General features: G+C 43.6%; 1 protein-coding gene across 3 annotated transcripts; it reads right to left on the bottom strand.

The window, feature by feature from the left end:
- Positions 1–1,970: 1,970 nt before the first annotated feature.
- LOC135538647 (cytospin-B-like) lies at positions 1,971–23,050 on the bottom strand. Of its 3 annotated transcripts, none has more exons than XM_064964522.1 (11): positions 22,790–23,050; positions 21,627–21,748; positions 20,118–20,669; positions 19,874–19,950; positions 6,474–7,021; positions 4,407–4,503; positions 4,114–4,180; positions 3,825–3,997; positions 3,557–3,673; positions 3,402–3,461; positions 1,971–3,296 (listed from the first exon to the last, which is right to left on the bottom strand). In XM_064964522.1, exons 2-11 carry the CDS (start codon positions 21,664–21,666, stop codon positions 3,207–3,209), a joined length of 1,821 nt encoding a protein of 606 aa, XP_064820594.1. In that variant the 5' UTR covers positions 21,667–21,748; positions 22,790–23,050; the 3' UTR covers positions 1,971–3,206. The 3 variants fall into 3 exon arrangements, with proteins under 3 accessions (XP_064820594.1, XP_064820593.1, XP_064820595.1); XM_064964521.1 differs by having other exon boundaries at positions 22,794–23,050; XM_064964523.1 differs by having other exon boundaries at positions 4,407–4,500; positions 22,794–23,050.
- Between the last annotated feature and the right edge of the window lie 4,409 nt (positions 23,051–27,459).

Here is a 27,459-nt window from a genome sequence, read left to right as displayed (position 1 = left end):
ATCAAGGACAACAACCACCCGAGCCACTGCCTGTTCACCCCGCTGTCATCCAGAAGGCGAGGCCAGTACAGGTGCATCAAAGCTGGGACCAAGAGACTGAAAAACAGCTTCTATCTCAAGGCCATCAGACTGTTAAATAGCCATCACCAGGCGGCTTCCACCCGGTTACGTAACCCTGCACCTTAGAGGCTGCTGCCCCATATACATAGATTTGGAATCACTGGCCACTTTAATAATGGAACACTAGTCACTTTAATAAGGTTGACATTTTTGCTTTACTCATCTCATATGTATAAAATGTTTTCTATTCTACTGTATTTAGTTTATGCCATTCCGACATTGCTCATCTTAATATTTATATATTCCTTAAGTCCATTCTTTTACTTTTAGGTTGTGTGTATTGTTGTGAATTGTTAGATATTACTGCACTGTCGGAGCTAGAAACACAAGCATTTTGCTACACCAGCAATAACATGTGACAAATCAAAGTTGATTTGCTTCGACCCTCAGGCACTGGGAGAGTCAAGCGTCCTCAGGCACTGGGAGAGTCTAGCATTCTATGTCCTACATCTTGTCTTGTGGAGAATCAGTGGAAAATTCCAAGCCTATAGATATTTACACTCACATGTTGAAAAGTGTAAAGATGGCTTCAGAACATGTGGGAAATTGAAAAGAAACAAAGTATCATGCGTCATTGAGTTCATCTTATTTCTGTGTAATTAGGCTGTAATGACCTAGATTAACATGTATACTTTGTGTCATCAATAGTCCTTTACCCACCACTGACCAGCTCAGATATTACCTCAATATATTAATTGATACAGAAAAAAAACCCACAGGAGGAAGATCAAGAACACACCTTTGAAAAAAACATCAACCATGTTTGTTGCTTAACAAAGAGAAAGTTCAAGATAACTGATAACATTCCTCTGTTACATCCTCTGAAAGCGCACTGTGCCTGGACCAGGCCGGTGTTGCCGTTGGTCAGCTCTGCTGTGACCCTGACTGGGTCGTTCGTGAGGATGGTGACAGCTAGAGTGGTAGGGGTCGCCGGACACAACAGACTGGGATCTGAGATCAGGTACGTAGTGCTCATATGAGGGAGAGAGCAAGATACTTCTACATCAGCTGGGATACAAACACTAAGTGTTCAAGCAACCAGTAAAATGTCAACATTTTTTTTAATGATTGAAATTCCAAAATATTTGCTTCTTGGCTCCTATGAGTTATGACTATCAGAAATGAGTACCTATAATAATGACTAGACTACATGACAGAGAAATTCAATTTACGGACATGGCGAAATATTTCAAATCATAAATCACAGAAATGTCTAGTTTCCATCAGCTCAAATTCAAGGTTCATTACCTGGAGGAGACCCGAGCAGAAGCAGAAATGACAGCCAGCGCCACACAAAGTCCCAGGGGTCAAATCCTCTCCATGTCGTCTCTGCTGTGTTGTAGTCCAGACCAACACGTCGTTATGGCTCCAACCCCATCCATACTGCCAAATTCTGATAGGCTTGTAAGAATTTTATCATAGCACATTTTATTGCACACATTCAAATCAACTTTTTGCAGTATGACCCACTTGGAACAAATGTTAGTTTGGTGCAAAACAACTCCCTAGCCGAGAGCTATTGCGGATGACTTATTGAGTAATATTATTCAGATGTCTCAAGGTTGTCATGATTAATTCAAATAAGTAATTAATGAACGTGATTTTGATGTCAAGAGGGCAGCGGCTATGTGTGACGTTGTCCTAGACGGTCATTGCGTGTGTGTATAAGTGTCTGTGTGCGACTATGGGTATAGCTTGTCAGCTTTGAAGACACCAGTAGATGGAGACAAAGACAAGACCAAACAAATAATTAGATCTATTTAGATATCCCAAGTCAAATCACTGTGATAAAGCAATTCAGTCTCCGTGGAGACTGTACAGAACAAACAAAGTTAGCTTTATGTTGACAATTTTATTTATTCTTCGTCTTTGGCAATGTAGTCAGCGATCACATTTTAGTTACATATAAGCATCCACGGATTGCAAGAGACTGTATATATGCATTCCTTTCCTTTTAAATTACAATCATCAAAGTGCTTATAAAAGTGCATATTTACAGAGTGCTAAAAACTGATAGAAAACATGAAAATCTTTGGAATGGAAAACTGATATTAAAAAAAGGCACTGCACACAAATTAGCAGCTTGAGGTACTGCTGAAAAGAATGGCACCTGCACTCCTGACCACAACAGGGCTCTGTTGTGCCAACGAACCCTAACTTTCACTAGATGCCAATCACTAGCTAGGTTTCCATCCAATTGGCCACAGATTTTCATGTGAATATTATAAAATCTGTATGAAAACAATAGGCACATTTTCTCACCACAGATGTGTTTCCATCAAACTGACTTGTTGTGGATTACATGCTGTGCATGATGACTTTAGTACATATAAAAAATATATTTTGCGCTTAAACTCCCATGTACTGAATTTTAAAAAAGTAATTGGTTTCCCATTGCATTTTCAACTCTACCGATGGTTTTGTCCAAAAGCTGTTGCGTTATATAGCAAAAGTACCCACTCTGGTTGTGGCACGTGTGTGCTAGCTAACAGCTGGCAGACACAGGGCGGGTATAGGCTAGCCTAGGCCTACATGATGAGATTATTATGGGTAAGATCGAGATTATTTGTCAAAACGGCAGCCTAGCATCAATCAGAATAAGACCCTCGAAATGTATTGGAAAGGAGCATCAAGCTTATCACGGTGCACTTCCACCCCCCCTGTGAAGTTCATAACTTATTACATCTGTAGCTTAATAACTGCATGCTTTCCCGAGTCGTAGTGGGACGACCACATCACATATCATTTCGTGACCATGTTTACCATATGATTGATTGATTATTATATCAATATTAGAACACAAAAAGTGTTTCTAACACCATTTCTCACATAATTAATTAATTAATTACCGACAAAACCATGTTGAACAAAACTTGTCTGTCGAAATTTATGAAATTGTACCAACATTTCCTCTTTCCATCAACCCGGTCATTTTCATGCGTCAGGCAATTCATCCACATGAATTGGTTGGATGGAAACCTGGTTAATGACCATCTCAGCTAGTAGAAGGTTGAGTTACACTCCCTCTCCTTCAACCAGTAGTAGTGAACTGTAACTCCCTCCGAGGCTTCCCTCCTACACAGTCATTACATCTCAAAGTGATGGTACATGCTCTCCACATATCCCAGAACCCTTTGCCAGTCTGGTCCTCCAGCCCTCAGCATCTCCTCCATGGTCTGTAAAACACAGAGGACTTCAATACGGCAGCATCTCATTCACTATTGAGTCACTATTGAGTTATGACACTAACACAGCTTCTGATTAACGGAGACTCGACTCACAAGTAATGTTGTGATTCCAACATTCTCTCCAGTCTTAAATGCCAGGCTGAGGTTCTCCCTCTATGGATAAAAGAATTAGCACCATGATTGACAGGCTAATCAATAGGTGTGTGTGCAATGCATTCAAGCGTGCTATGCATGTGTGTGTTACCCACCTTGCTGTCAGGGCTAAGGGTGCAGTAGGGAATACGTGAGGGGAGGTAGGTGTGGTACAGAGCACAGAAGGCCAGACCATCTGCCCAGCTACTGCTGAAGTTAGTGATGTCAATATTCTGTAAATAGATTGAGTGTAGGAAGAAAAAGGGTGAAGAAAGTCTCATAATGACTGTTTACTGATTACATATGGAATGTTCCAACATTCTCTTTACCGAGCGTCCTTTCTCCTGACCCCGTGTCAAAAACACAAACATCGCGTTACGGTACCTTGTAGCCCTGAGTGCGGTTCTGACACCAGCGCAGCAGAGAGTTCCTCTTGGAGCCGCCATGGCGGCGCAGCAGCAGACTGAAACTGTCCTGAGACCTGGTCTTAGAAGCCTTGTTAGGGGGCAGGTCTGTCAGGGCAGAGTTGTACTGGTTCAATGCCGCCTCCTGCATCCCTGTAAAACACACAAACGACAGTAGAATGTATTTTACCTGCTACATTACTGATCAAGGGGTCGTGGTAGGAACGAACGCACCGACACGTGGTTGATTGGGGGAACACAAAACACACCGGTGTGAGTGCTGGACCAGCTGCCTTGCCTTTCCAACTCTCTTCTTCCTCTGGTTTGGCTTTGGTTCTGAAGTGAGAGAACATAGATCATATCTATTCATACGCTGTACCATACATTCCTTACATTTTATTGTTGTGCCTCAATATTTCAAAAACATGTGAAGGCGTTAGTCGATCACAAAACACATTCTAACTATTGCAATGACGCCACCTGCTGGAATAGTAACGGTTATATATTTGCAGGGTTATGAGAGACAGACTAGCAGTTGGACCCCAAATTCTAAGTGGTCTACCTTGAATGTAGACCCAACTATTGCGGCAGTATTGGACTGGGATGTTCCATTCTGTACCGTGGGAGAGTCTGAAGACACAGGTAGTCTGGAAAGGCTTCTGTGAAATCATGGAATGCCCTTTGATATTACTGGATGAACTCAACTCACACAGACACACTGATCAGAGAAGAACCATTTGTTGTTCAGCTCATCAGGGGTCAGACATGATAGCAAAGCTAACCATTGTTGAAACACTTTATTCTCAGCTTTCACCTTCAGTACCAGTAGTAAAATACGTTAACATGGTTCTTTACAAATCGATGTCCTCAAGTGTCCCGCCTGAACGTCAGTTCCATTCCAACAACAGCTCAACCCTCCAGACAACGATTCGTCTGATTATGCAACTCTGTTTATGATTTACAAATTATGGCAGTCAAAAATCAGTCTGGATTTACAGTTGAAGTGGGAAGTCTACATACACTTATGTTGGAGCCATTAAAACGCATTTATCAACCACTCCACAAATTTCTTGTTAACAAACTATAGTTTTGGCAAGTCGGTTAGGACATCTACTTTGTGCATGACACAAGTCATTTTCCAAACAATTGTTTACAGACAGATTATTTCACTTAGAATTCACTATATTCCAAATCCAGTGGGTCAAAAGTTTACATACACTAAGTTGACTGTGCCTTTAAAACAGCTTGGAAAATATCAGAAAATGTCATGGCTTTAGAAGCTTCTGATAGGCTAATTGACAAGATGAGTCAATTGGAGGTGTACCTGTGAATGTATTTCAAGGCCTACCTTCAAACTCAGTGCCTCTTTGCTTGACATCATGGGAAAATCAAAAGAAATCAGCCAAGACCTCAGAAAAAAATAATGTGTAAACATCCACAAGTCTGGTTCATCCTTGAGCGCAATTTCCAAATGCCTGAAGGTACAACGTTCATCTGTACAAACAATAGTACGCAAGTATAAACACCATGGGACCAGCAGGCCATCATACCGCTCAGGAAGGAGACGCGTTCTGTCTCCTAGAGATGAACATACTTTGGTGTGAAAAGTGCAAATCAATCCCAGAACAACAGGAAAGCAAGGACCCTGTGAAGATGCTGGAGGAAACAGGTAAAAAAGTATCTATATCTACAGTAAAAACAAGTCCTATATCGACTTAACCTGAAAGGCCACTCAGCAAGGAAGAAGCTACTGCTCCAAAACCGCCATAAATAAAGCCAGACTACGGTTTGCAACTGCACATGGAGACAAAGATCATACATTTACAAATGTCCTCTGGTCTGATGAAACAAAAATAGAACCGTTTGGCCCTAATGACCATCGTTATGTTTGGAGGAAAAAGGGGAGCTTGCAAGCCGAAGAACACCATACCAACCGTGAAGCATGGGGGTGGCAGTATCATGTTGTGGGGGTGTTTTGCTGCACTTCACAAAATAGACTGCATCATGAGAAAGGAAATTGTGTGGATATATTGAAGCAACATCTCAAGACATCAGTCAGGATGTTAAAGCTTGTCGCAAATTGGTCTTCCAAATGGACAATGACCCCAAGCATACTTCCAAAGTTGTGGCAAAATGGCTTAAGGACAACAACGTCAAGGTATTGGAGTGTCCATCACAAAGCCCGGACCTCAATCCTACTGAAGATTTGTGGGCAGAACTGAAAAAAAACGTGTGCGAGCAAGGAGGCCTGCAAACCTGACTCAGTTACACCAGCTCTGTCAGGAGGAATGGGCCAAAATTCACCCAACTTATTGTGGGAAGCTTGTGGAATGCTACCCAAATCATTTGACCCAAGTTAAACAATTAAGGGCAGTGCTACCAAATACTAATTGAGGATATGTAAACTTCTGACCCACTGGGAATGTGATGAAAGAAATAAAAGCTGAAATAGATCTCTATTATTCTGATATTTCACATTCTTAAAATAAGGTTGTGATCCTAAAAACTGAGTTTAAATGTATTTGGCCAAGGTTCATATAAACTTCCGACTTCAAATCATGACATTAGCATTCATTTAAGTTCATGTATAGTTGAAATCCTTCAAACAGGTAGTCATCCTGGTACTCACCTTGACCTCTCCTGTACGAGCATCCGTCGCATCTCCCTCACATCACACCCCTCCTCTGCACTCCTCTCCTCATTGGTCACCTTCATCAAGTACCGGTTGGCCATGACTTTAGTGTCCGTCCTAGCCTCTTCCACAACCACATTCTTATTCACTTCTTCCTGGCTCCTCTTCCCCATATCTCCATCTCCTCCTTGGCCCACCCTGCTGATTCCCCTCTCCCTGCCCCGGTGGCTTCCCTCCTGGGGCTCAGGTGTGCTGATCTCCCCAGTGGTACCCTCCTTGCCCTGGGTCTTGACCTGTCCTGGCCCCTGGTTCTGGGTGAGGTGGGCCAGTCTCTGCCTGCTCTCCTTCAGCTCTCCTCGCAGGATGACCAGCTGCCCATCAGTCTCTTCCCATCTCTGCTGGGCTGCCGCCAGCTCTCGCTCTGTATCCTTCTGAGCCGTTCTGAGCACGCTCAGTTCCTCTTCGGCCTCGGCCCTCAGCCGGTCGGCCACCGCTACTGCCACCTGCAGGTCAGACTGGAACTGCTGCCACTCCCCTCTCTCAGTCTGCAGAAAGGAAGACAGTGACAGTTATCTACTATGAAGAACAATCCATAGGTTGAATTGGGTGTGTTAGGGCTGGGCTGAAACAAACATACACATGGCCAAAAGTATGTGAACACCTGCTCATCGAACATCTTATTCCTAAATTATGGGCATTAATATAGAGTCCCCTTTTTGCTGCTCTAAGAGCCTCCACTCTTCTGGGAAGACCTTCCACTAGATGTTGGAACATTGCTGCGGGGACTTGCTTCCAGTCACCCACAAGAGAGTTAGTGAGGTCTGGTTCGCACTCTGCGTTCCAATTCATCCCAAAGGTGTTCGATGGGATTGAGGTCAGTGCTCCGGCTGGCCAGTCAAGTTCTTCCATTCCGATCTCGACCAACCACTTCTGTATGGACCTCGCTCTGTGCACGGGGCATTGTAATGCTGGAACAGGAAAGGGCCTTCCCCAAAATGTTGCCACAAAGTTGGAAGCACAGAATTGTTATTCTATGCTGTAGCGATAAAATTTCCCTCCATTTGAGTCAACTACTCACAACATTTTATGCACTGCTAGCTAGCTTTAGCTTATGCTTTCAGTACTAGATTAATGATCTGATTGGGTGGACAAGATGTCAGTTCACCCTGCAAGAGCTCTAATAAGTTGGAGGACACCCTCTGGAAGTTGTCATCATTACAGTGTAAATCTATGGAAGGGGATGAGAATGATGAGCCTCCTAGGTTTTGCATTAAGGTCAATGTACCCAGAAGAGGACAGAATCTAGCTGTCCACCAGCTACACCATGGTGCTACCCTACAGAGTGCTGCTGAGGCTACTGTAGACCACCTTTGCAAAACTGTGTTTTAACCAATTATTTGGTGACGTGAATATATTTATTCTAGTTAACTAAAAAGGACAACTCCCCTTCCTCATCTGAGCAGTGGAGGCTCCTACATATATTACCAGACAAAGGTTTGGACACAAGGCTTTTTCTTAATTTGTACATTCGAGAATAATAGTGAAGACGTCAAAACTAGGACATAACACAAATGGAATCATGTAGTAAGCAAAAAGTGTTAAACAAATCCAAATATATTTTATATTTGAAATTGTTCAAAAGGAGCCAGCCTTTGCCTTGATGACTGCCTGGAGTGTGCAAAGCTTTCTCTCAACCAGCTTCATGAGGTAGTCACCTGGAATGCATTTCAATTAACAGGTGTGCCTGGTTAAAAGTTTATTTGTGGAATTAAGAAGGAATCTATCCTTCTTAATGTGTTTGAGCCAATCAGTTGTGTTGTGACAAGGTAGGAGTGGTATACAAAAGATGGCCCTATTTGGGAAAAGACCAAGTCCATATTAGGGCAAGAACAGCTCAAATAAGCAAAGAGAAACAACAGTCCATCATTACTTTAAGACATGAAGGTCAGTCAATTCAAAACATTTCAAGAACTTTTAAAGTGCAGTCATAAAAACCATCAAGTGCTATGATGAAACTGGCTCTCATGAGGACAGGAAAGGAAGACCCAGCATTACCTCTGGTGCAGAGGATAAGTTCATTAGGGTTAACTGCACCTCATATTGCAACCCAAATAAATGCTTCACAGTTCAAGTAACAGACATCAACTGTTCAGAGACAGTGAATCAGGCCTTCATGGTTGAATTGCTGCAAAGAAACCACTACTAAATAACACCACTAAGATGAAGAGACGTACTTCAGCCAAGAAACACGCGCAATGGACATTAGACCGGTGGAAATCTGTCCTTTGGTCTGATGAGTCCAATACATACATACACCCACTTGAAGTCAGACGTTTACATACACTTAGGTTGGAGTCATTAAAACTTGTTTGTTTTTCAACCACTCCACAAATTTCTTCTTAAACTATAGTTTTTGGCAAGTTGGTTAGGACAAGTCATTTTCCAACAATTGTTTACAGACATATTATTTTCACTTATAACTCACTAATCACAATTCCGGTGTGTCAGAAGTTTACATACACTAAGTTGACTGTGCCTTTAAACAGCTTGGAAAATTCCAGAAAATGACGACATGGCTTTAGAAGCTTCTAAAGCTAATTGACATCATTTGAGTCAATTGGAGGTGTACCTGTGAATGTATTTCAAGGCCTACCTTCAAACTCAGTGTCTCTTTGCTTGACATCATGAGAAAATCAAAAGAAATCAGCCAAGACCTCAGAAAAGTAACTGTAGACCTCCACAAGTCTGGTTCATCCTTGGGAGAATTTTCCAAACGCCTGAAGGTACCACGTTCATCTGTACAAACAATAGTACGCAAGTATAAACACCATGGGACCACGCAGCCATCATACCGCTTAGGAAGGAGACGCGTTCTGTCTCCTAGAGAAGAACGTATTTTGGTGCGAAAAGTGCAAATCAATCACAGAACAACAGCAAAAGACCTTGTGAAGATGCTGGAGGAAACAGGTACAAAAGTATCTATATCCACAGTAAAACAAGCCCTATATCGACATAACCTGAAAGGCCACTCAGCAAAGAGGGAGCCACTGCTCCAAAACCGCCATAAAAAAGCCAGACTACGGTTTGCAACTGCACATGGGGACAAAGATCGTACTATTTGGAGAAATGTCCTCTGGTCTGATGAAACAAAAATAGAACTGTTTGGCCATAATGACCATCGTTTGGAGGAAATGTTTGGAGGCTTACAAGCCAAAGAACACCATCCCAACCGTGAAGCACGGGGGTGGCAGCATCATGCTGTGGGGGTGCTTTGCTAAAGGAGAGATTGGTGCACTTCACAAAATAGATAACATCATGAGAAAGGAAAATTATGTGGATATATTGAAGCAACATCTCAAGACATCAGTCAGGAAGTTAAAGCTTGGGTCGCAAATGGGGTCTTCCAAATGGACAATGACCCCAAGCATACTTCCAAAGTTGTGGCAAAATGTCTTAAGGCCAACAACGTCAAGGTATTGGAGTGGACATCAAAGCCCTGACCTCAAACCCTTAGAAAATTTGTGGGCAGAACTGAAAAAGCATTTGCGAGCAAGGAGGCCTTACAAACCTGACTCAGTTACACCAGCTCTGTCAGGAGGAATGGGACAAGATTCACCCAACTTATTGTGTGAAGGTGTGGAAGGCTACCCAAAACATTTGACCCAAGTTAAACATAAATGCAATGCTACCAAATAATAATTGAGTGTATATAAACTTCTGACCCACTGGGAATGTGATGAAATAAATACATTCACTATTATTTTGACATTTCACATTCTTATAATAAAGTGGTGATCCTAACGGACCTAAAGCAGGGAATTTTTACTAGGATTAAATGTCAGGAATTGTGAAAAACAATTTAAATGTATTTGGCTATGGTGTATGTAAACTTCCGACTTCAACTGTGTGTGTGTGTGTGTGTGTATATATATATCCTCCTAATGTTGTGTCGCTTCAAGACCAGATTGATCTCAATTTGTCAGAGTAGCCACTCATTTAGGTGGTATTAAAAAAAGATTCAGCTAATGTCTCCTGTCATGTAAATGACGTAGAATTGCATGAAATGAATTTTTAAAAATCAGATTTTTTTCTAAGACTAAAATCAAAATCCCCATGTGGAAATCCTAAAAACGCCTCTGCTGAACTGTAGCCTACGCCACATTGCCAAAGATTTCTTAATCAGGCCCTGTCTGCCAGCATCACATCATACACAGCACCTCCAGAGACTATACGATTTAAATGATTAAATGTCCATTTGGCCTTCATAAACTAACAGCTGGATGGGATGAGACGGAGGCAAGTCTTAGCATGTTTAGAGGAGTGGCTCTAGCGAATCAAATGAGCCACATCGAGACCCGTGCAAACGCATTGCTGTAAACAGCCCTGGCCCCATTCAGGTGCACTGGCTCAGATCCACTAACCTGGAATGTGTGAGTTGTTTACTGCCCTTACTCCAAAGGGGCTATGATTCACTGAGGTTATTGCTGAATTTCTAATGAATCACACAAGTTGAACACAGGGAGAAGAAATCATACCACAGCAACGCAGCAGGCTATCACATACAGTAAACTCACGAGAAAGGGTGGACAGAAAAGATACCAATACCAGATTGTGCGTCGCAAAGTGGCTTCGTCAACTAACATGCTAACCAAACTGACAGCGCTGCGTGAAGCAAGCATAGCAAAATAAACCAAACACGACCTAACTGCTTAAACGAGTATGCGTAGCCAAGCGTTAAAATAGAACGGATCTCTATGCGAAGGAGAGGTGTCGTGCTGCATGAGGAAAATGGTGGGTACACCAGATACTGGCTGGTTCTGATCCACGACCCTTCTTTTTATTATTATAAAGGTATCTGACAAACGGATGCATATCTGTAATCCCAGTCATGTGAAATACGGTGTATTCGGAAAATATTCAGACCTCTTGACTTTCTCCATGTTTTATTACATGACAGCCTTATTATAAAACGGATTAAAATTGTTTTTCCTCAATCTACACACAATACCCCATAATGACAAAGCTAAAACAGATTGCCAAACATTCTAAAAACAAATGCACAAAAATAAAAACAGAACCATTCAGACCCTTTGCGACACGACTCAAAATTGAGCTCAGCTGCATCCTGTTTCCATTGATCATCCTTGAGATGTTCCTACAACTTGATTGGAGTCCACCTGTGGTACAATCAATTGATTCGACATGATGAAAGGCAGACACCTGTATAAGGTCCCACAGTTGACAGTGCATGTCAGAGGAAAAACCAAGCCGTGAGGTCGAAGGAATTGTCCGTTGACCACCGAGACAGGATTGTGTCGAGGTACAGATCTGGGTACTAAAACATTTCTGCAGCTTTAAAAAGGTACCCCATGAAGACAGTGTCTTCCATCATTCTTAAAATGGAAGAACTTTGGAATCACCAAGACTATTACTAGAGCTGTCCGTGCGGCCAAACTGAGCAATCGGGGGAGAAGAGCCTTGGTCAGGGAGGTTGACCAAGAACACGATGGTCACTGATAGAGCTCCAGAGTTCATCTCTGGAGATGGGAGAACATTCCAGAAGGACAGCCATCTCTGCAGCAATCCACCAAATCAGGCCTTTATGGTAGAGTGGCCAGACAAAGGCCAATCCTCAGTAAAAGGCACATGACAGCCAGCTTGGAGTTGGCCAAAAGGCACCTAAAGGACTCTCAGACCATAAGAAACAAGATTCTCTGGTCTGATGAAACCAAGATTTAACTTTTTGGCCTGAGTGCCAAGCGTCACGTCTGGAGGCAACATCCCTAGAGTTCAGCATGGTGGTGGCTGCATCATACTGTGGGGATGTTTTTCAGCGGCAGGTACTGGGAGACTAGTCAGGATCGAGGGAAATATGAATGGAGCAAAGTATAGAGAGATCCTTGATTTAAAATCTGCTCCAGAGCGCTCAGGACCTCACTGTGGCGAATGTTCTCCATCCAACAGTACCACGAACCTAAGCACACAGCCAGGCCAACGCAGGAGTTGCTTTGGGACAAGTCTCTGAATGTCATTGAGTGGCCCAGCCAGAGCCTGGACTTGAACCCGATCGAAGATCTCTGGAGACCTGAAAATAGCTGTGCAGCGACGCTCCCATCCAACCTGACAGAGCATGAGAGGATCTACTGAGAAAAATGGGAGACTCCCCAAATACAGGTGTGCCAAGCTTGTGGCGTCATACCCAAGAAGACTTAAGTCTGTAATCGCTGCCAAGGGTGCTTCAACAAAGTACTGAGTAAAGGGTATGAATACCTAAGCAAATGTGATGTATTTTTAATATGTAATACATGTGTCTCATTATGGGGTATTGCTTGTAGATTGATGGGGAACATTTTAAAGTAAGGCTGTAACGTAACAAAATGTGGAAAAAGTCATGGGGTCTGAAGGCACCGTACATATTAGGACCTAATGACTATTTCAATTGACTGATTTCCTTATAAAATCTTTGAAATTGTTGCATGTTGTGTTTACATCTTTTGTTAGGCGTAATACAGATGGTTCACAGTTGGATTAGCTATTTTAACTTGCGTGTCACGAACGTGTCCGGTGGGGATAGACAAAGAAATAAATAATAAATCGGCGGACGCAAGCGCGGAGACGGTTTAGTCCGCGTGTTACCTCACTTGCACTGATATTAAATAGAACTGCACCGACGTAACGTACCAGTAAACTTCCGCCATGTTTTCTTCACACAGATGCAGGAGAGGAGACCAGGTGAGCACGCCACTATCGACAAACGTACACCCTGAGAACATGCCCTAGCTCTGGACATGCACAAACACTGCCCTGTGGATAAAAGGTAGAAATAAAAACACAGGCTCTCAAGCAGAGTTGCTGAGCCAAAAGGTAAAATGATAAAGGAACAGAGAAAATCTGTTGAGAGCAGCCGAAATGCAGCACTATCCAGTTACCAAACATGCAACGGCACATAAAGTAACATGCACAGATGGAATCAGTGCAGAATGGGTGTGAGCATTGCAATGTGACCCCGCAGAGAAATGTGGGAGTGTGGAGGAGTGGAGGGGTTGCCTTGTTTGGTAATTAAATGAAGAATGGATAGAGACGCGGAGGAGGAGAGACTGGAGCCAGCTCGTTTCCTCATCTGACCAGTGACTCTAGACCACAGCTGGGGTCTATTATGTCGTCATTGGACAGACACACACGAGAGCATATTCTCTTTCACTCACACACACACACACACGTCTCCACGGTCATTTCTATTCCAACACAAGCACAAAGTGAAGTTTACCGCTCTCTCTAACACAGTAAAATTTTGACCACTGAACAACCCGTTCTTACATTCTTTGATTCAAAGCCTCAGAGTTTAAACTGCCTTATGGCAGCAGACACAAAGTGCTTTTTATTAGTACACATGATGCAACTCATAATGCCAGATGGGAGAAAAGAACACAATGGGAAACCATTAGACTCAACCACCCCGTCCTGTAGTAGCCTCTGATCTGCATCCTGCCTGTACAGCTAGCTAACTGTCAGTGTCCAAATGGGGCACGTCTTAGACAGGAAACAGAAGGGGGCACTCCTCACACACAGAGAGAGATAACACTGTTGATTCTCCCTTAGACACACACATACTCCCTCTCGGGAATCCCTAGTGACACATGCCGCATAGTCTCTCCAGGACGGTTGTGGTTATTCCAGTTGTGTGTCTATCTCAGCTGGTGTGTGTGTGAGAGAGACAGAGAGAACCACCCGTCTGTCCCCAAGCCTCCGCTCACTTCCACACCCAGACCCCCTAATGCATACTTGAGTCTGTGTCCCCACTCGCCGTGGGTTTTCTGTAACTTTCCACACTCACTTGGGTGTATTGAACAACCAGTTCCCATACACTCTGATACTCATTAAGAGACCAACTCAGTTCAACAGCAGTCCCTACAAGGCCTGTGGATACACTCACCCACACGAGACACATCTAGATCAAAGACAGTCTTTCTACCCCCCACACACACACAGGATATCTAACTTCTCCCCAGCCGCAACCATTTATTCTGCATTGCAAATTTGACACACAACCTTCATTTGGCATGTAAACATATTCAACCTCAGTTTGAGCCAAAACCAGCTCAATCCTGGAAATCTGCAGCACTGTCCAACTGGAACTGATCCCAGAGCAGATCTGAGAGCTATTTAACACGGACAGGCGCAATAGACAGGGAAAGAGATCGGGTGGATGAACGGGACATTGGTTTGGTGAGAAGGAGGAGTGGACGGAAAGGACAAGAAAGAGGGGCTAGACAGGGAAGACGAAGGGCAGAGGTGGGATCAGGAGGGAGCAACAGTTGTGTGGTTGTTTGAGTGTGAGGGGTGGTGAGAAGAGCCTCGAGAGCATAGGAGCAAGAAAGCGCGAGATAGCGGCACGGGAGCAAGAGAGCGGCACGGGAGAAAGAGAGCGCAAGAGAGCGCGGCATGGGAAAGGGAACGCGAGTGCACACTACCTCAAGTGCCGCTCTCCAGCTCCCATGCCTCGAGAGCACGGGAGCGAGAGAGAGCGAGAAAGCGGCACGGAAGCAAGAGAGGCGGGAGCAAGAGAGCGCGGCACGGAAGCGAGGGAGCGGCACGGGAAAGCGAGAGGGAGCGAGCGAGCGGCACGGGAAAGCGAGAGGGAGAGAGCGAGCGGCACGGGAAAGCGAGAGCGGCACGGAAGAGGGAGCGGCACGGAAGAGGGAGCGAGGAGCGGCACGGAAGAGGGAGCGAGCGAGCGGCACGGAAGAGGGAGCGAGCGAGCGGCACGGAAGAGGGAGCGGGAGCGGGAGCGGCACGGGAGAGCGAGCGGGAGCGGCACGGGAGAGCGAGCGGGAGCGGCACGGGAGAGCGAGCGGGAGCGGCACGGGAGAGCGAGCGGGACGGAGAGAGCGGGAGAGCGGCACGGGAGAGCGAGCGGCACGGGAGAGCGAGCGGCACGGAAGAGGGAGCGAGCGGAAGCGGCACGGAAGAGGGAGCGAGCGGCACGGGAGAGGGAGCGGCACGGGAGAGGGAGCGGCACGGGAGAGGGAGCGGCACGGGAGAGGGAGCGGCACGGGAGAGGGAGCGGCACGGGAGAGGGAGCGAGCGGTATGGTTAAGAGAGAGAGCGGCACGGGAAAGCGAGAGGGAGCGAGCAGTATGGTTAAGCGAGAGAGAGGGGCACAGGGGAGAGAGCAGGAAAGCGAGAGAAAAGCCAACTGATATTTAATCCTGAGGTACTGACCTGGTGCACACTCTACAACTACTGTGATTATTATTTGACCCTGCTGGTCATCTATGAACAGTTTGAAGAACAATCTGGCTTTAATGGCCATGTAGTCTTATAATCTCCACCCGACACAGCCAGAAGAGGAGTTGTTCCGAGCCACCATGCTTCTACGTCTGCATTGCTTGCTGGCTTCTGTTTAACACTTTGTGACATCTGCTGATGTTAAAATGGCTTGCATTTGACTTGATTCAATAGTGTTTACCATTATTTTTTATGACTGCCTCATCTCTGTACCTCACACATACAATTATCAGTGAATTTCAAACACAGATTCAACCACAAAGACCAGGTAAGTTTTCCAATGCCTCGCAAAGAAAAGCACACATTGGTAGATGGAGTAAAAAAAAAATAGACAATGAATATCCCTTTGAGCATGGTGAAGTTATTAACTACACTGTGGATGGTGTATCAATACACCCAGTCACTACAAAGATACAGGCGTCCTTCCTAACTTAGTTGCCCGAAAGGAAGGAAACCACTTAGGGATTTTACTATGAGGCCAATGGTGACTTTAAAACAGTTACCGAGTTTAATGGCTGTGATAGTAGAAAACTGAGAATGGATAAACATTGTAGTAACTCCACAATACTAACCTAATTGACAGAGTGAAATATTCCAAAACATGCATCCTGTTTGAATTAAGCACTAAAGTAAAAATGCAAAAAAATGTGGCAAAGAACACAAAGCCTTATCTTGGGGGAAAATCCAACACAGCACTGAGTACCACTACATATTTCCTAGTATGGTTGTGGCTTCATGTTATGGGTATGCTTGTCACCGGGAAGGGAGGTTTTTTTAGGGTAAAAACACAGCTAAGAGCTAAGCACTGGCACATTTCTGGAGGAGTGTGCTTTTCAACAGACACTGGGAGACAAATTCACCTTTCAGCAGGACAATAACGTAAAACAGTGTTTCCCAACCAGGGGTACTTGAGAAGACGCATGAGACCATAGGCTTACTGGTAAAATGCACGATGGGGTACTTCAGGGGTACTCCATGCAGAGCAAAAATGTAATTGGTGGTACATTAACCAAGAGCGTTTAGGAACCACTGACCTAAAACAAGGCCAAATATACACTGGAGTTGCTTACCAAGACAACATTGAATGTTCCCGAGTGGCCTAGTTAGTTTTGACTTGAATCGGCTTGAAAATCTATGGCAAGACATGAAAATAAATGGATGTCTAACAATGATCTACAACAGAATTTTTTTTTTTTTTACCTTTATTTTACTAGGCAAGTCAGTTAAGAACAAATTCTTATTTTCAATGACGGCCTAGGAACAGTGGGTTAACTGCCTGAACGACAGATTTTGTACCTTGTCAGCTCGGGGATTTGAACTTGCAACCTTTCGGTTACTAGTCCAATGTTCTAACCACTAGGCTACACTGCCGCCCCAATTAACAGCTTGAAGATTATAATTTTTTATAAATGTGAAAATACAATCCAGGTGTGCAAAGCACTTACTCAGAAAGACTCACAGCTGGAATCGCTGCCAAAGGTGAGCCTAACATGTATTGACTCGGGTGTGAATACTTACGTATATCAGATACTTCTGCATTTCATTAAATTTTCTAAAATGTCTAAAAACATGTTGTCACTTTGTCCTTATCGGGTATTGTGAGTAGATGAGCAAGAAAATCAATTCAATCAATTTTGAATTCAGGCTGTAACACTACTAAATGTGGACTAAGCCAAGGGGTATGAATAATTTCTGAAGACACTATGTATATAAGTATGTACAGTTTTGTGTGTGTGTGTGTTTGTGCATAAAGGGGAGATCAGGATTATCTTAGAGCATTTTCTCCTTGACTCCTCAGGATCTCAGGAGGGGTCTAGGACAGGAAGAGGCCATTTAGCAGGACTGCGTCTCCCAGAGGCCCTTGCTCTGTTCCATTTCTGGGTGGAGATGACAGGATATCATTTGTTGTTATCTCCTGAGCTAAGAGGTTACATGCGGTAATCCCCAGCTGCAACCTCTGCCTCTGGGATTGTGTAATTTCCTGTTTATGTTTCCAAACTTATCCACCAAAAACTCTCCCCAATACACCTCTCCACGTACAATGAACAAAAATACAGTTTAAGTCGGAGTCATTAAAACTCGTCTTTCAACCACTCCACACATTTCTTGTTAACAAACTATAGTTTGGCAAGTCGTTTAGGACATCTACTTTGTGCATGACAAGTCATTTTTCCAAAAATTGTTTACAGAGATTATTTCACTAATAATTCACTGTATCACAATTCCAGTGGGTCAGAAGTTTACATACACTAAGTTGACTGTGCCTTTAAACAGCTTGGAAAATTCCAGAAAAGTATATCATGGCTTTAGAAGCTTCTGATAGGCTAATTGACAACATGAGTCAATTGGAGGTGTACATGTGAATGTATTTCAAGGCCGACCATCAAACTCAGTGCCTCTTTGCTTGATATCATGGGAAAATCCAAAAAAATCAGCCAAGACCTCAGAAAAAGAATTGTAGACCTCCACAAGTCTGCTCCCAAGGATGAACCAATTTCCAAACGCCTGAAGGTACAACGTTCATCTGTACAAACAATAGTACGCAAGTATAAACACCATGGGACCAACACAGCCGTCACACCACTCAGGAAGGAGACGCGTTCTGTCGCCTAGAGATTAACGTACTTTGGTGCGAAAAGTGCAAATCAATCCCAGAACAACAGAAAAGGACCTTGTGAAGATGCTGGATGAAACAGGTACAAACGTATCTATATCCACAGTAAAACAAGTCCTATATCAACATAACCTGAACGGCCGCTCAGCAAGGAAGAAGCCACTCCAAAACTGCCATAAAAAAAGCCAGACTACGGTTCGCAACTGCACATCGGGACAAAGATTGTACTTTTTGGAGAAATGTCCTCTGGTCTGATGAAACAAAATAAAAAACTGTTTGGCCATAATGACCAGGAAAACTGACCTAAGACAAGGCATTTTTACTAGCATTAAATGTTAGGAATTGTGAAAAACTGAGTTTAAATGTATTTGGCTAAGGTGTATGTAAACTTACAACTTCAGCTGTAAATGCAAAATGTAAAGTGTTGGTGCCATGTTTCCTGAGCTGAAATAAAAGATCCCAGAAATGTTCAATATGCACAAAAAGCTTATTTCTCTTAAATTTTGTGCACACATTTTTTATATCCCTGTAAGTAAGCATTTATCCTTTGCCAAGATAATCCATTCACCTTACAGGTGTGGCATATGAAGAAGCTGATTAAACAGCATGATCATTACACAGGTGCACCTTGTGTGTGGGACAATTAAAGACCATGCTAAAATGTGCAGTTTTGTCAAACACCACAATGCCACAGATGTCTCAAGTTGAGGGAGTGTGCAATTGGCATGCTGACTGCAGGAATGTCCACCAGAGTTGTTGCCAGAAAATGTTATGTTAATTTCTCTACCATAAGCCGCCTCCAATGTCATTTCAGATCATTTGGCAGTACGTCCAACCAGCCACACAACCGCAGACCACGTGTTTGGCGTTGTGTGGGCAAGCAGTGAACAGAGTGCCCCATGGTGACGGTGGGGTTACGGTATGGGCGGGCATAAGCTACAGACAACGAACACAATTGCATTTTATTGATGGCAATTTGAATGCCCAAAAATACAGTGACAAGATCCATTGAGAGGACAATTGTGCATATCTATACGCCCAGTCATGTGAAATCCATAGATAAGGGCCTAAAGAATGAATTTATGAAATTGTTGCATGTTGCATTTATATTTTTATTCAGTACTTAGACAAATGCTAAATAAAGAACAGTAGCAACACCTAAAACAAAGTAGTTGTCCAAACTAAAAACACACCTGAGCTTAGTACTTAGATTAAAGGAAGGGAATCTGTCATGTTCTATTGTCTGAGTTTGTAGCAATGGTGACCCTCGCTCCACATCTGTTTGTGCTTTAGCCAACTGTTCTCTGCAGTGTTCCTTTGTTGTCATGCCAAAGGTAGTCCATGGCATGACAACAATAGTCAGAAGAGTTGGCTAAAGCACAAGTCAATCTGGAACTAGGCTAAAGCTGAAGGGTTACACTATGTAGAATCTGTTTCCTGATTTGGAAACAGGTCAGTCCATTGTTTACTGGAATATCTTGTTAATCTTTCTCACCTGCATGGTCTCCCTCAGACTCTGGACCTCTACGGTCAACTTCTGACGTTCCACTAGCAGATGCTTCAATACATCTACTAGATGGGGAGAGAGAAAAAGAAAGTGAGAGAGAGGAGAAGAGAAAAATGTGTTTGTTCAGAGGTATGAGATCATGCATTTCAGAAATATGGCATTGTGGGATTATTTTAGGCATTGCTAGAAAGAGGGTCTATTTATGTCTACGTACAGTATGTGCTGCTCTTACCCGCGCTGCTCAGAGCAGCATACTGACTGGGGCTGAGACCCAGTGCTGTCCTACACTCCTCCACCAGTCTCTCCAGCTCTCCCTGGTTGTCTGCAGTCCTACGGACCTCCAGCATGGATGTGCTCAGTCCACTGTCCTTTTCCTTCCAGCTATGGTCAGAGGGGCTGACCGGGCCGGCTGAAAACAAGGGGCTATCCAGAGATGGAAGACTCTTGGTGGAGCTAATCGTTGAGCTATTCCCCTGGGATACAGGAGTCCTGGGAGTAGAGCAGGTGGGGCCTCCATTACGCCCCATCACAACCTGCCTTTCAGGCGCTGCTGCATCACTTCCTGTCTTGCCCTGCAGGGAGATAAGCCCAGGACCAATCACAGAGTAGCCTGGGCTGACAGGCAGGGAGGGTAGTAGTCTCTTCCCACTTAGGGCTGGAGCTGGGGCCGGAGTTGTGGATGGGACCGGCTGGCCTGGTGTAGAGGGTGTGATCTGAGTGACAGCAGGCAGGGTGGAGGTCACTGGAGAAGTAGGGGGGGTGTGGAACACATCCAAGTTGGGCCCTGGAGAGAATAAGAGCAACAGAACAAGTGTGAGTAAGAGACACAGCCAGACAGCCAACGAGACAGCCAACGAGAGGGTGAGAGATTGAGTGCAGTGGTCACTGGTTGGGCATGTATCGTGTGATGGCATGCAATGCTGCCTTGATGACTAATCCAGACCGTCAACCCCCCCCCCCCACAATACTCAGGCCGTCATTCTCAGGATGAATGGGCCATTGCTTGTCAGGAGACACACGTTCCTCTGCTCTGTGCTGCTGATCTATACCACCACTGACCCTAAATCCTCCTTTGTCCTTGGTTTAAACAGATATTCTCTCGGCTTAATTCATATCATTCCTGATAGAGTTCCACAATACAAGTGATGCATCATAATCATGTCAATCTAACCCGCAGCAAATTCAGTGACAGGCCGTAACTTCCCACTTCCACCGCTGACTTCTATTCACCCATTCCAAGCCATAATGTGTGTATGCGTCAGTCCGCCAGCATTAGGCTTCCCATGATTAATCCGTTGCCCTTGTGCTGAGCCGGGGAATTCTGCAGATTCATCACAGCTTGGGTAGCAAAGCCTGACAAATCGCAAGGGGACGCGAGGAGAATGACCACCGAGCAACACACACAGGAACCAAGCCAAGATTCCTACCCCCTGACCCCCACACACTCTGGAGATTGGGGAACACAAATGCAGAGATGGATCCAGTCTTTCCTCACTCCCTCTTTGTCTCATTCCTTCTCTCTATTAATGCCTCTCTGTCCATCCCCATTCGGTCTTTTCACCATTGACTAAAAGCTGAAATAGGTATGTGAGCATCCTTGTGGGTATGCGGTCTTTGTTCTCTGAAGGAAAAGTCTAAATACTTCAGAGGCAGCTGTTCAGCACATCAGAAGGGTTGACAGGTTAAGTGAGTGTGTGTGTGTGTGTGTGTGTGTGTACGGGGGGGGGGGGGCAGAGGGTACCTGTGGGTCCATGGCTGTCCTTGCTGGAGAAGTTACCCATGATGCAGTGGGAAAGTAGACAACACGCCAGTGGCCCTGGCCTTTCTTGGCTCTCTGGACAGAGTTGAGGCTGCAGAGGAGACCTGCACAACAGCAATCGGTGTGATTAATCATCTCTAATATGGCACTGCACTGTTATGTAATGTTCCACAAGGGAAATGATGCACCAATGAATAACACATCCCGCACACAGCAATTCTCAACACCCCTCGATATAGATTGGTGTCTCACCAATCTATATTAAAAGTGATTAGAGAACTGCAATGGGAAAATATTACTTGTTTCACATGGAACGCAGTCACTTGTATCTGACCCTCCTGCATATGCCCAGTAAGAGAGAGAATACATGAGTGTATATCCAGACTAAACATTAGATAGACATCTTAGTTTTGCACCATGTTCATTTGAATGTTGCACCACCTTCGGGGGAAAACAAAAAGTCTGCAACAAACCAAAATATTTTAGTGAGGGATAGAACAGATGACAATAGAATCCCACAACTCAATTTTAGTAGCTTTAGTAAAACAGCGCCCGTATCATGAATTTGGTCGTCTAATCTGTCAGTGAGATCTGTCCAAAGCGTGCCAATACGTGACGGAGGTGCTGGTGGTTCTCAACTTTAATTATTCTGATTTGTAGCTGACTAATAACGGAGATCAGGCAAACCTCAGTGGCTTTGGGCGTTTGAATTGATTCCCATGTTAAATAGACACGAAGGCCAATTTCAATATCTAAATTGGATGACTAATAGCCAAATTAAGTTGAACGCATGTAGCCCTAAAGTTACAGAACCGCACCTTCCCCTAAAATGAATTTATAGGCGCAACTCAGTCGTCCCATCAAAAATACTAAAACTCAACGTATATATTTACACATGGGAGAATAGAAAATATTTCGTTTTTCTACCAACACGAAACCCGTCTCAAAGAAATGTGAAAGTTAGCTGACACACACGTCTTTCTATCCAAACAGCGACGCATTTATCAAGCTTTTTAATCAGAGAAAAAAAACAACAACTGTAGGCCTACACACCCTTTAAACTTTAAGGTATAATTATTTATTTATTTATGTATCCCTTTCTTTTCCTCCTCGTGCAAATATAATCAATCGTATCTCCTCCTCACCTACCTTCCCGCTGTAGCCTACCGCGCACTGGATCTGTCCTCTTTGTCAAAGCCGGGAGTGCGTACCACGAAAGAGGATGAAGTAGCCAAACGCACCAACTCCGCTTGTTCAAGGTGAAGTAGACCTATACACTTGTTTCTCTCATGAGAACCCCCAATATGTAATGTGACAAGTATTTTACAACAGAACTTAATGCATCTTCATCGTTATCAACTTCACCTAACTTTCCTCCATTCTGCTCTGATACAGTAAGCTCTCAATTCTGGCCATGGCCACTAGGAGCATAATTGCGCTCTGCTATTTGCATATGCAATAGTGATTTGGTCGTTCGCGAACGGATCTTTTTGGTGAACGCAGGGAAAATAATAGCATCGGTGAAAGAGACGTTAATTTGGCTCCCTGATTTGCATACTGCTGCTACTGCTTTTTGAGCTCAAAACAACGTTTTTCTGCAGATAAATGACAAAATAATTATCGAAAGAAAGTGAATTCTCACTGCAGACAATGAATATTGGTAATGGAGAGCTGTCAATCTGGTCCAAGTTGATGTTTTGTGCATAAAAAAAATGTAGTTCCTATTTTTTGCAGGCCATCTAATTTGGCCAGGTAAAATCGTATTTGAACAACCATTTCACGATCTGACATAATGGTAGCCTACCTTTTGGGCTTTACATTAAATGTTGTTGTTTTTTTTATCATGGTTCTAGGTAGATTTTTAAAGGGAAACTTCACTGCTAGACACAATGTAGGGTGTTTTTCCAGATTCCCTGCATAATTATGATTGATGGAGGGTGTTTCAGACATAATTATGCACTACAGCTGTGTTTTAGAATTTTCGAGCCGGTAGAGTTCAATCAATGACGTCATTGGTTGATTGATCCTGCTGTCAGATCTAAAACTGAATGGTCATGTTTTGGAGCAATTATTGTGTCTTTGTGTTTCGCAGATTGCACGATCACGCTAGCAGAGAGTAGATATGGTTGTCCTTGTTCAATAGAGCCATAGAGTACCACGGCATTAGTCATAATACCCATAAAACCTAGTTGTCAAACAGGGAAATGGTTCCAAATGTTTTTACACCATTCAGTTTTCCCAGGGGATTTTGGAAACATAAAAAACAAGGGCTGTGTTTCATGTAGACTTACATGTGATGTTTTGATAACCATATAAATCTCTCTTGGACAAGGTGACTTTTATCAGTATATATCGGCTCTATTTACTCTCATATTCAAATGCTAATTAACATCAGAGTAGACATCATGCTAAACTACAAATCCATGCAAGCTCCTGCACATCATCTCTAGCTGAAACCTTTGCTAAACAGGTATTGTCAATTTAAAGACAGTTTACAGAATTGTCAATTAAAAGAAATGTAGCCAATTTATTCATTACTACATTTAGCTAACGTTAGATAGTTAACCCAGAGATTGTTACCTTTGCCTTGATTCGGCAGTCTCATCCAGATCACCATGGGTAATTAGCATTTAATTTTTTGCAGGTAAATTCAAGTTACTGGTTACTAGTTACTGGAGCTTTGTTATCGTGCACTGTCTCGCTGAGATTGCTAAATAATTAGCTACAATGGCTGCTTCTGGTGATTCCTCTTTCCAAGATGAGCTGGACAACAATTATTATGTTTCTAAATGTTATTTTACATGGAAACATACAGCCCTATTTATTTGAGCCGGAATACACGGAAGAGGAGTTGAGACAGTGAGAGAAAGAAATTGTGAGACCAGCAGGCAGCGGTGGCAGCTTAGACAAGTTAGTCCAGGACTCAGGTGGGCAAATGACAAACGAGTAAGTTGTTTTGCTGTCGGTAGCTAGCTAGCAATATGACCTCTCTTTTTACAGGAGGCAGAGTTGTTCAATACAGTACAATTTGGTGATAAATTTGGCCATAACGGTGCTTGCTAATACCACTACAAGTCAAGTTTAGCAAGCTAGCTAACAAATGAATAGAATTGACTCCATACAGTTCAAAATTTCAATGAGCATTTCACCAAACAACATGTCTTATTTTTATGGTGCAGATAAAACAATCTGGTAATAGAAAAAAGTACATGAGACTTGAAAGATAAAAAGTAACATACTTTATCAAGGCTATCAACTCCCCCTTTGTTCCTGTTGTAATCCAGGACAGCGTTGCGTTTCTTGTCCCCCTGTTCGGAGTTGTCATCAGGAGCACATTCTTCTTTTTCTTCGGGCAGTAGGACACAAGAGTGTGTGTAATGGTGAAGGCAAATTCAGAGGAAAAACGATCCCTGTCCTTGGTAGTGTGTAAGGCAGGAGGCAACTCAGGCTTGTTCCGTCTGACCGTCCCCACCATGGTCATTTTTTTTAGCAGCTCCTGACCAAGAGCATATGAGGTGAAGAAATTGTCACATGTTATGTTGTGCCCCTGGAGACCTGCAGTCATTTCCAGGACCACTCACTTCCTTTCAGGAATACCGTCAGCAGGTTTCACAGTGTAAATCTGCATGTTCGAGGCATAACTTGTCCTGGCATCACATACTGCCCATATCTTTACTCCATATTTAGACGGTTTGCTTGGCATATACTGTTTGAATGGGCAGCGACCAGATGCTCATCCACTGTGATGTCAGGACTTGGGTTATAGATGAGTGGCAGGCGCTCCACTCACTTGTGCCAAACCTCTCTGATCGCTGCCAGCTTGTCTTGTTGATGGCGGCCTGGTCTTGTATCACGGTTGTCAAAGCAAATCAATCGTGACAACACATGAAATGTCTGGAGTGACATAGTGGCACCCAAAATTGCCTGACACATTCTCTATCCCATAAACTGGTGGTAGATTTGTTTCTGGATCTGAACACACCAGCCAAAATCAAGAGACCCACGAATGCTTGGACGTCTGTCTGGTCTACCTCCTTCCAGTTGTCTGTGTAAACGCATCTCCCCTCCAAGTTGGTCATGTTTATCACTATAGTTTCGATTTGACTCTGTCAGGAACAGTTCGAAGCAGCGTATCTCGTGGGGTCATCCTGATAACATTTTCAGCCGACAGCAGACCTCTCTTCTCAACCGGAATGTAACAATAACCTCAGCAGGGCCCTCTTCCTCATCACTGGATTGTTCCACATCGGTTGTCTCTTGGTCTGGATCATATTCTGTGTTGTCTTCAACTTCTGACACTTCCTCCTCTAATGCATCTTCCCTGTCAGTTTCCTGGCTTCTCTCCTCCTCACCAGAGTCATGATCAAAGATATGATCAAGAGCCTCACATACAGTATATCGCTTGGTCATTGTGCTGCCACAGAATGAATTGTGAGCAAGGCCTCAAAAAAGCTTTATGTACCAGAGCTGCGAGAAAAGTTCTATATATTATTGAAACAATGCAGTGATTGTTTGTGAGAATGCCAAACAGGTGTGGTTCCCGTGGGGGAAAGATTCTATTGGGGAAAGGTTCCTGTGGGGGTTGCCATGCAAGCCAAGAAGGGAGCGAGTGTGTGTGTGTGTGTGTGTGCGCGCTCAAACACACATGCATGTGGGGGTCTGGGAGAGGAAGTGTTTCCATCTGATGAATGGACATGTGCCTGAACTCAATTTTCTACACTAATTGTAGTCTCACCCATTCATTTCTAATGACCGGTCATATTTAACCGGGAACACCACAGGTGTACAAAAGTACAATAAAACATCCTGTAATGAAAATCATCATAATGTATTTTGTGTGTTCAGATGCCCTGTGTGGACAAAGTAATCTGACAATCAGATTAAATTAACTACATTTCCCAGAGAGAGAACTCAATTTGACCGGAACACAACAGGAGGGTTAAATCTACTGGAAAAATCTAGACCTGAAAATTGTTGTCTAGCAATGATCAACAACCTATTTGACAGTGCTTGAATACATTTGAAAAGAATAATGGGCAAATGTTGCACAATCCAGGTGTGGAAAGCTCTTAGAGACTTACCCAGAAAGACTCACATCTGGAATCACTGCCAAAGGTGCTTCTTCAAAGTATTAACTCTGGGGTGTGAATACTTATGTAAATGAGATATTTCAGTATTTCATTTTCAATAAATTGACAAACATTTCTAAAAGCATGTTTTCACTTTGTCATCATGGGGTATTGCGTACAGATGGGTGCTAAAAAAGTATTCAATCATTTTTGAATTCAGGTTGTAACAAAATAAAAATACTTTAAGGCACTGTAGTTAGCTAACCTGTGTCTGTGGGATGTCTCATATTCAACACCGTGCTGCTGCAGTAGGAATACAGGCACAACGATTGTCCATGAATGTCTAATACCGTTTGGATACAAAGAAGTTGATGACTCTCAAGAAGAGATGTGAAAGGTCCCATAAGAACAATCTGCTGTTGGATCAAAGGGACTTCGAACACCTCACTGTACAACCCAAACACACCATATGCAAGTATTCCCTTTGTAGAACTGTAGTATTTATTATTAGTTAGTAGTATATTTCTATTTGGAAAGTATTCAGACCCCTTGTCTTTTTCCACATTTTGTTAAGTTACAGCCTTATTCTAAAATTGTTGGAAGGTGAACCTTCACCCCAGTCTGAGGTCCTGAGCGCTCTGGTGCAGATTTTCATCAAGGATCTCTTTTTTTACCCCCTTTTTCTGCCCAATTTCATGGCGTCTGTCTTGCCTCATCGCTACAACTCCCGCACGGGCTCGGGAGAG

This window comes from Oncorhynchus masou, unplaced genomic scaffold, assembly GCF_036934945.1.
Source record: "Oncorhynchus masou masou isolate Uvic2021 unplaced genomic scaffold, UVic_Omas_1.1 unplaced_scaffold_1___fragment_2___debris, whole genome shotgun sequence".
Lineage (NCBI taxonomy): Eukaryota > Metazoa > Chordata > Actinopteri > Salmoniformes > Salmonidae > Oncorhynchus > Oncorhynchus masou.
Note: the sequence above shows the minus strand (reverse complement) of the source record. Positions and strands in the feature narration are given on the sequence as shown.

Coding starts and splice junctions, on each gene's coding strand:
- LOC135538647 (XM_064964522.1), bottom strand. CDS start 21,666: ATGGGTAACTTCTCCAGCAAGGACAGCCATGGACCCACAG. Junction 20,670..21,626: donor GGACAGCCATGGACCCACAG/GTACCCTCTGCC, acceptor TATTCTCTCCAG/GGCCCAACTTGGATGTGTTC. Junction 3,462..3,556: donor CCCTTAGCCCTGACAGCAAG/GTGGGTAACACA, acceptor TTTTATCCATAG/AGGGAGAACCTCAGCCTGGC.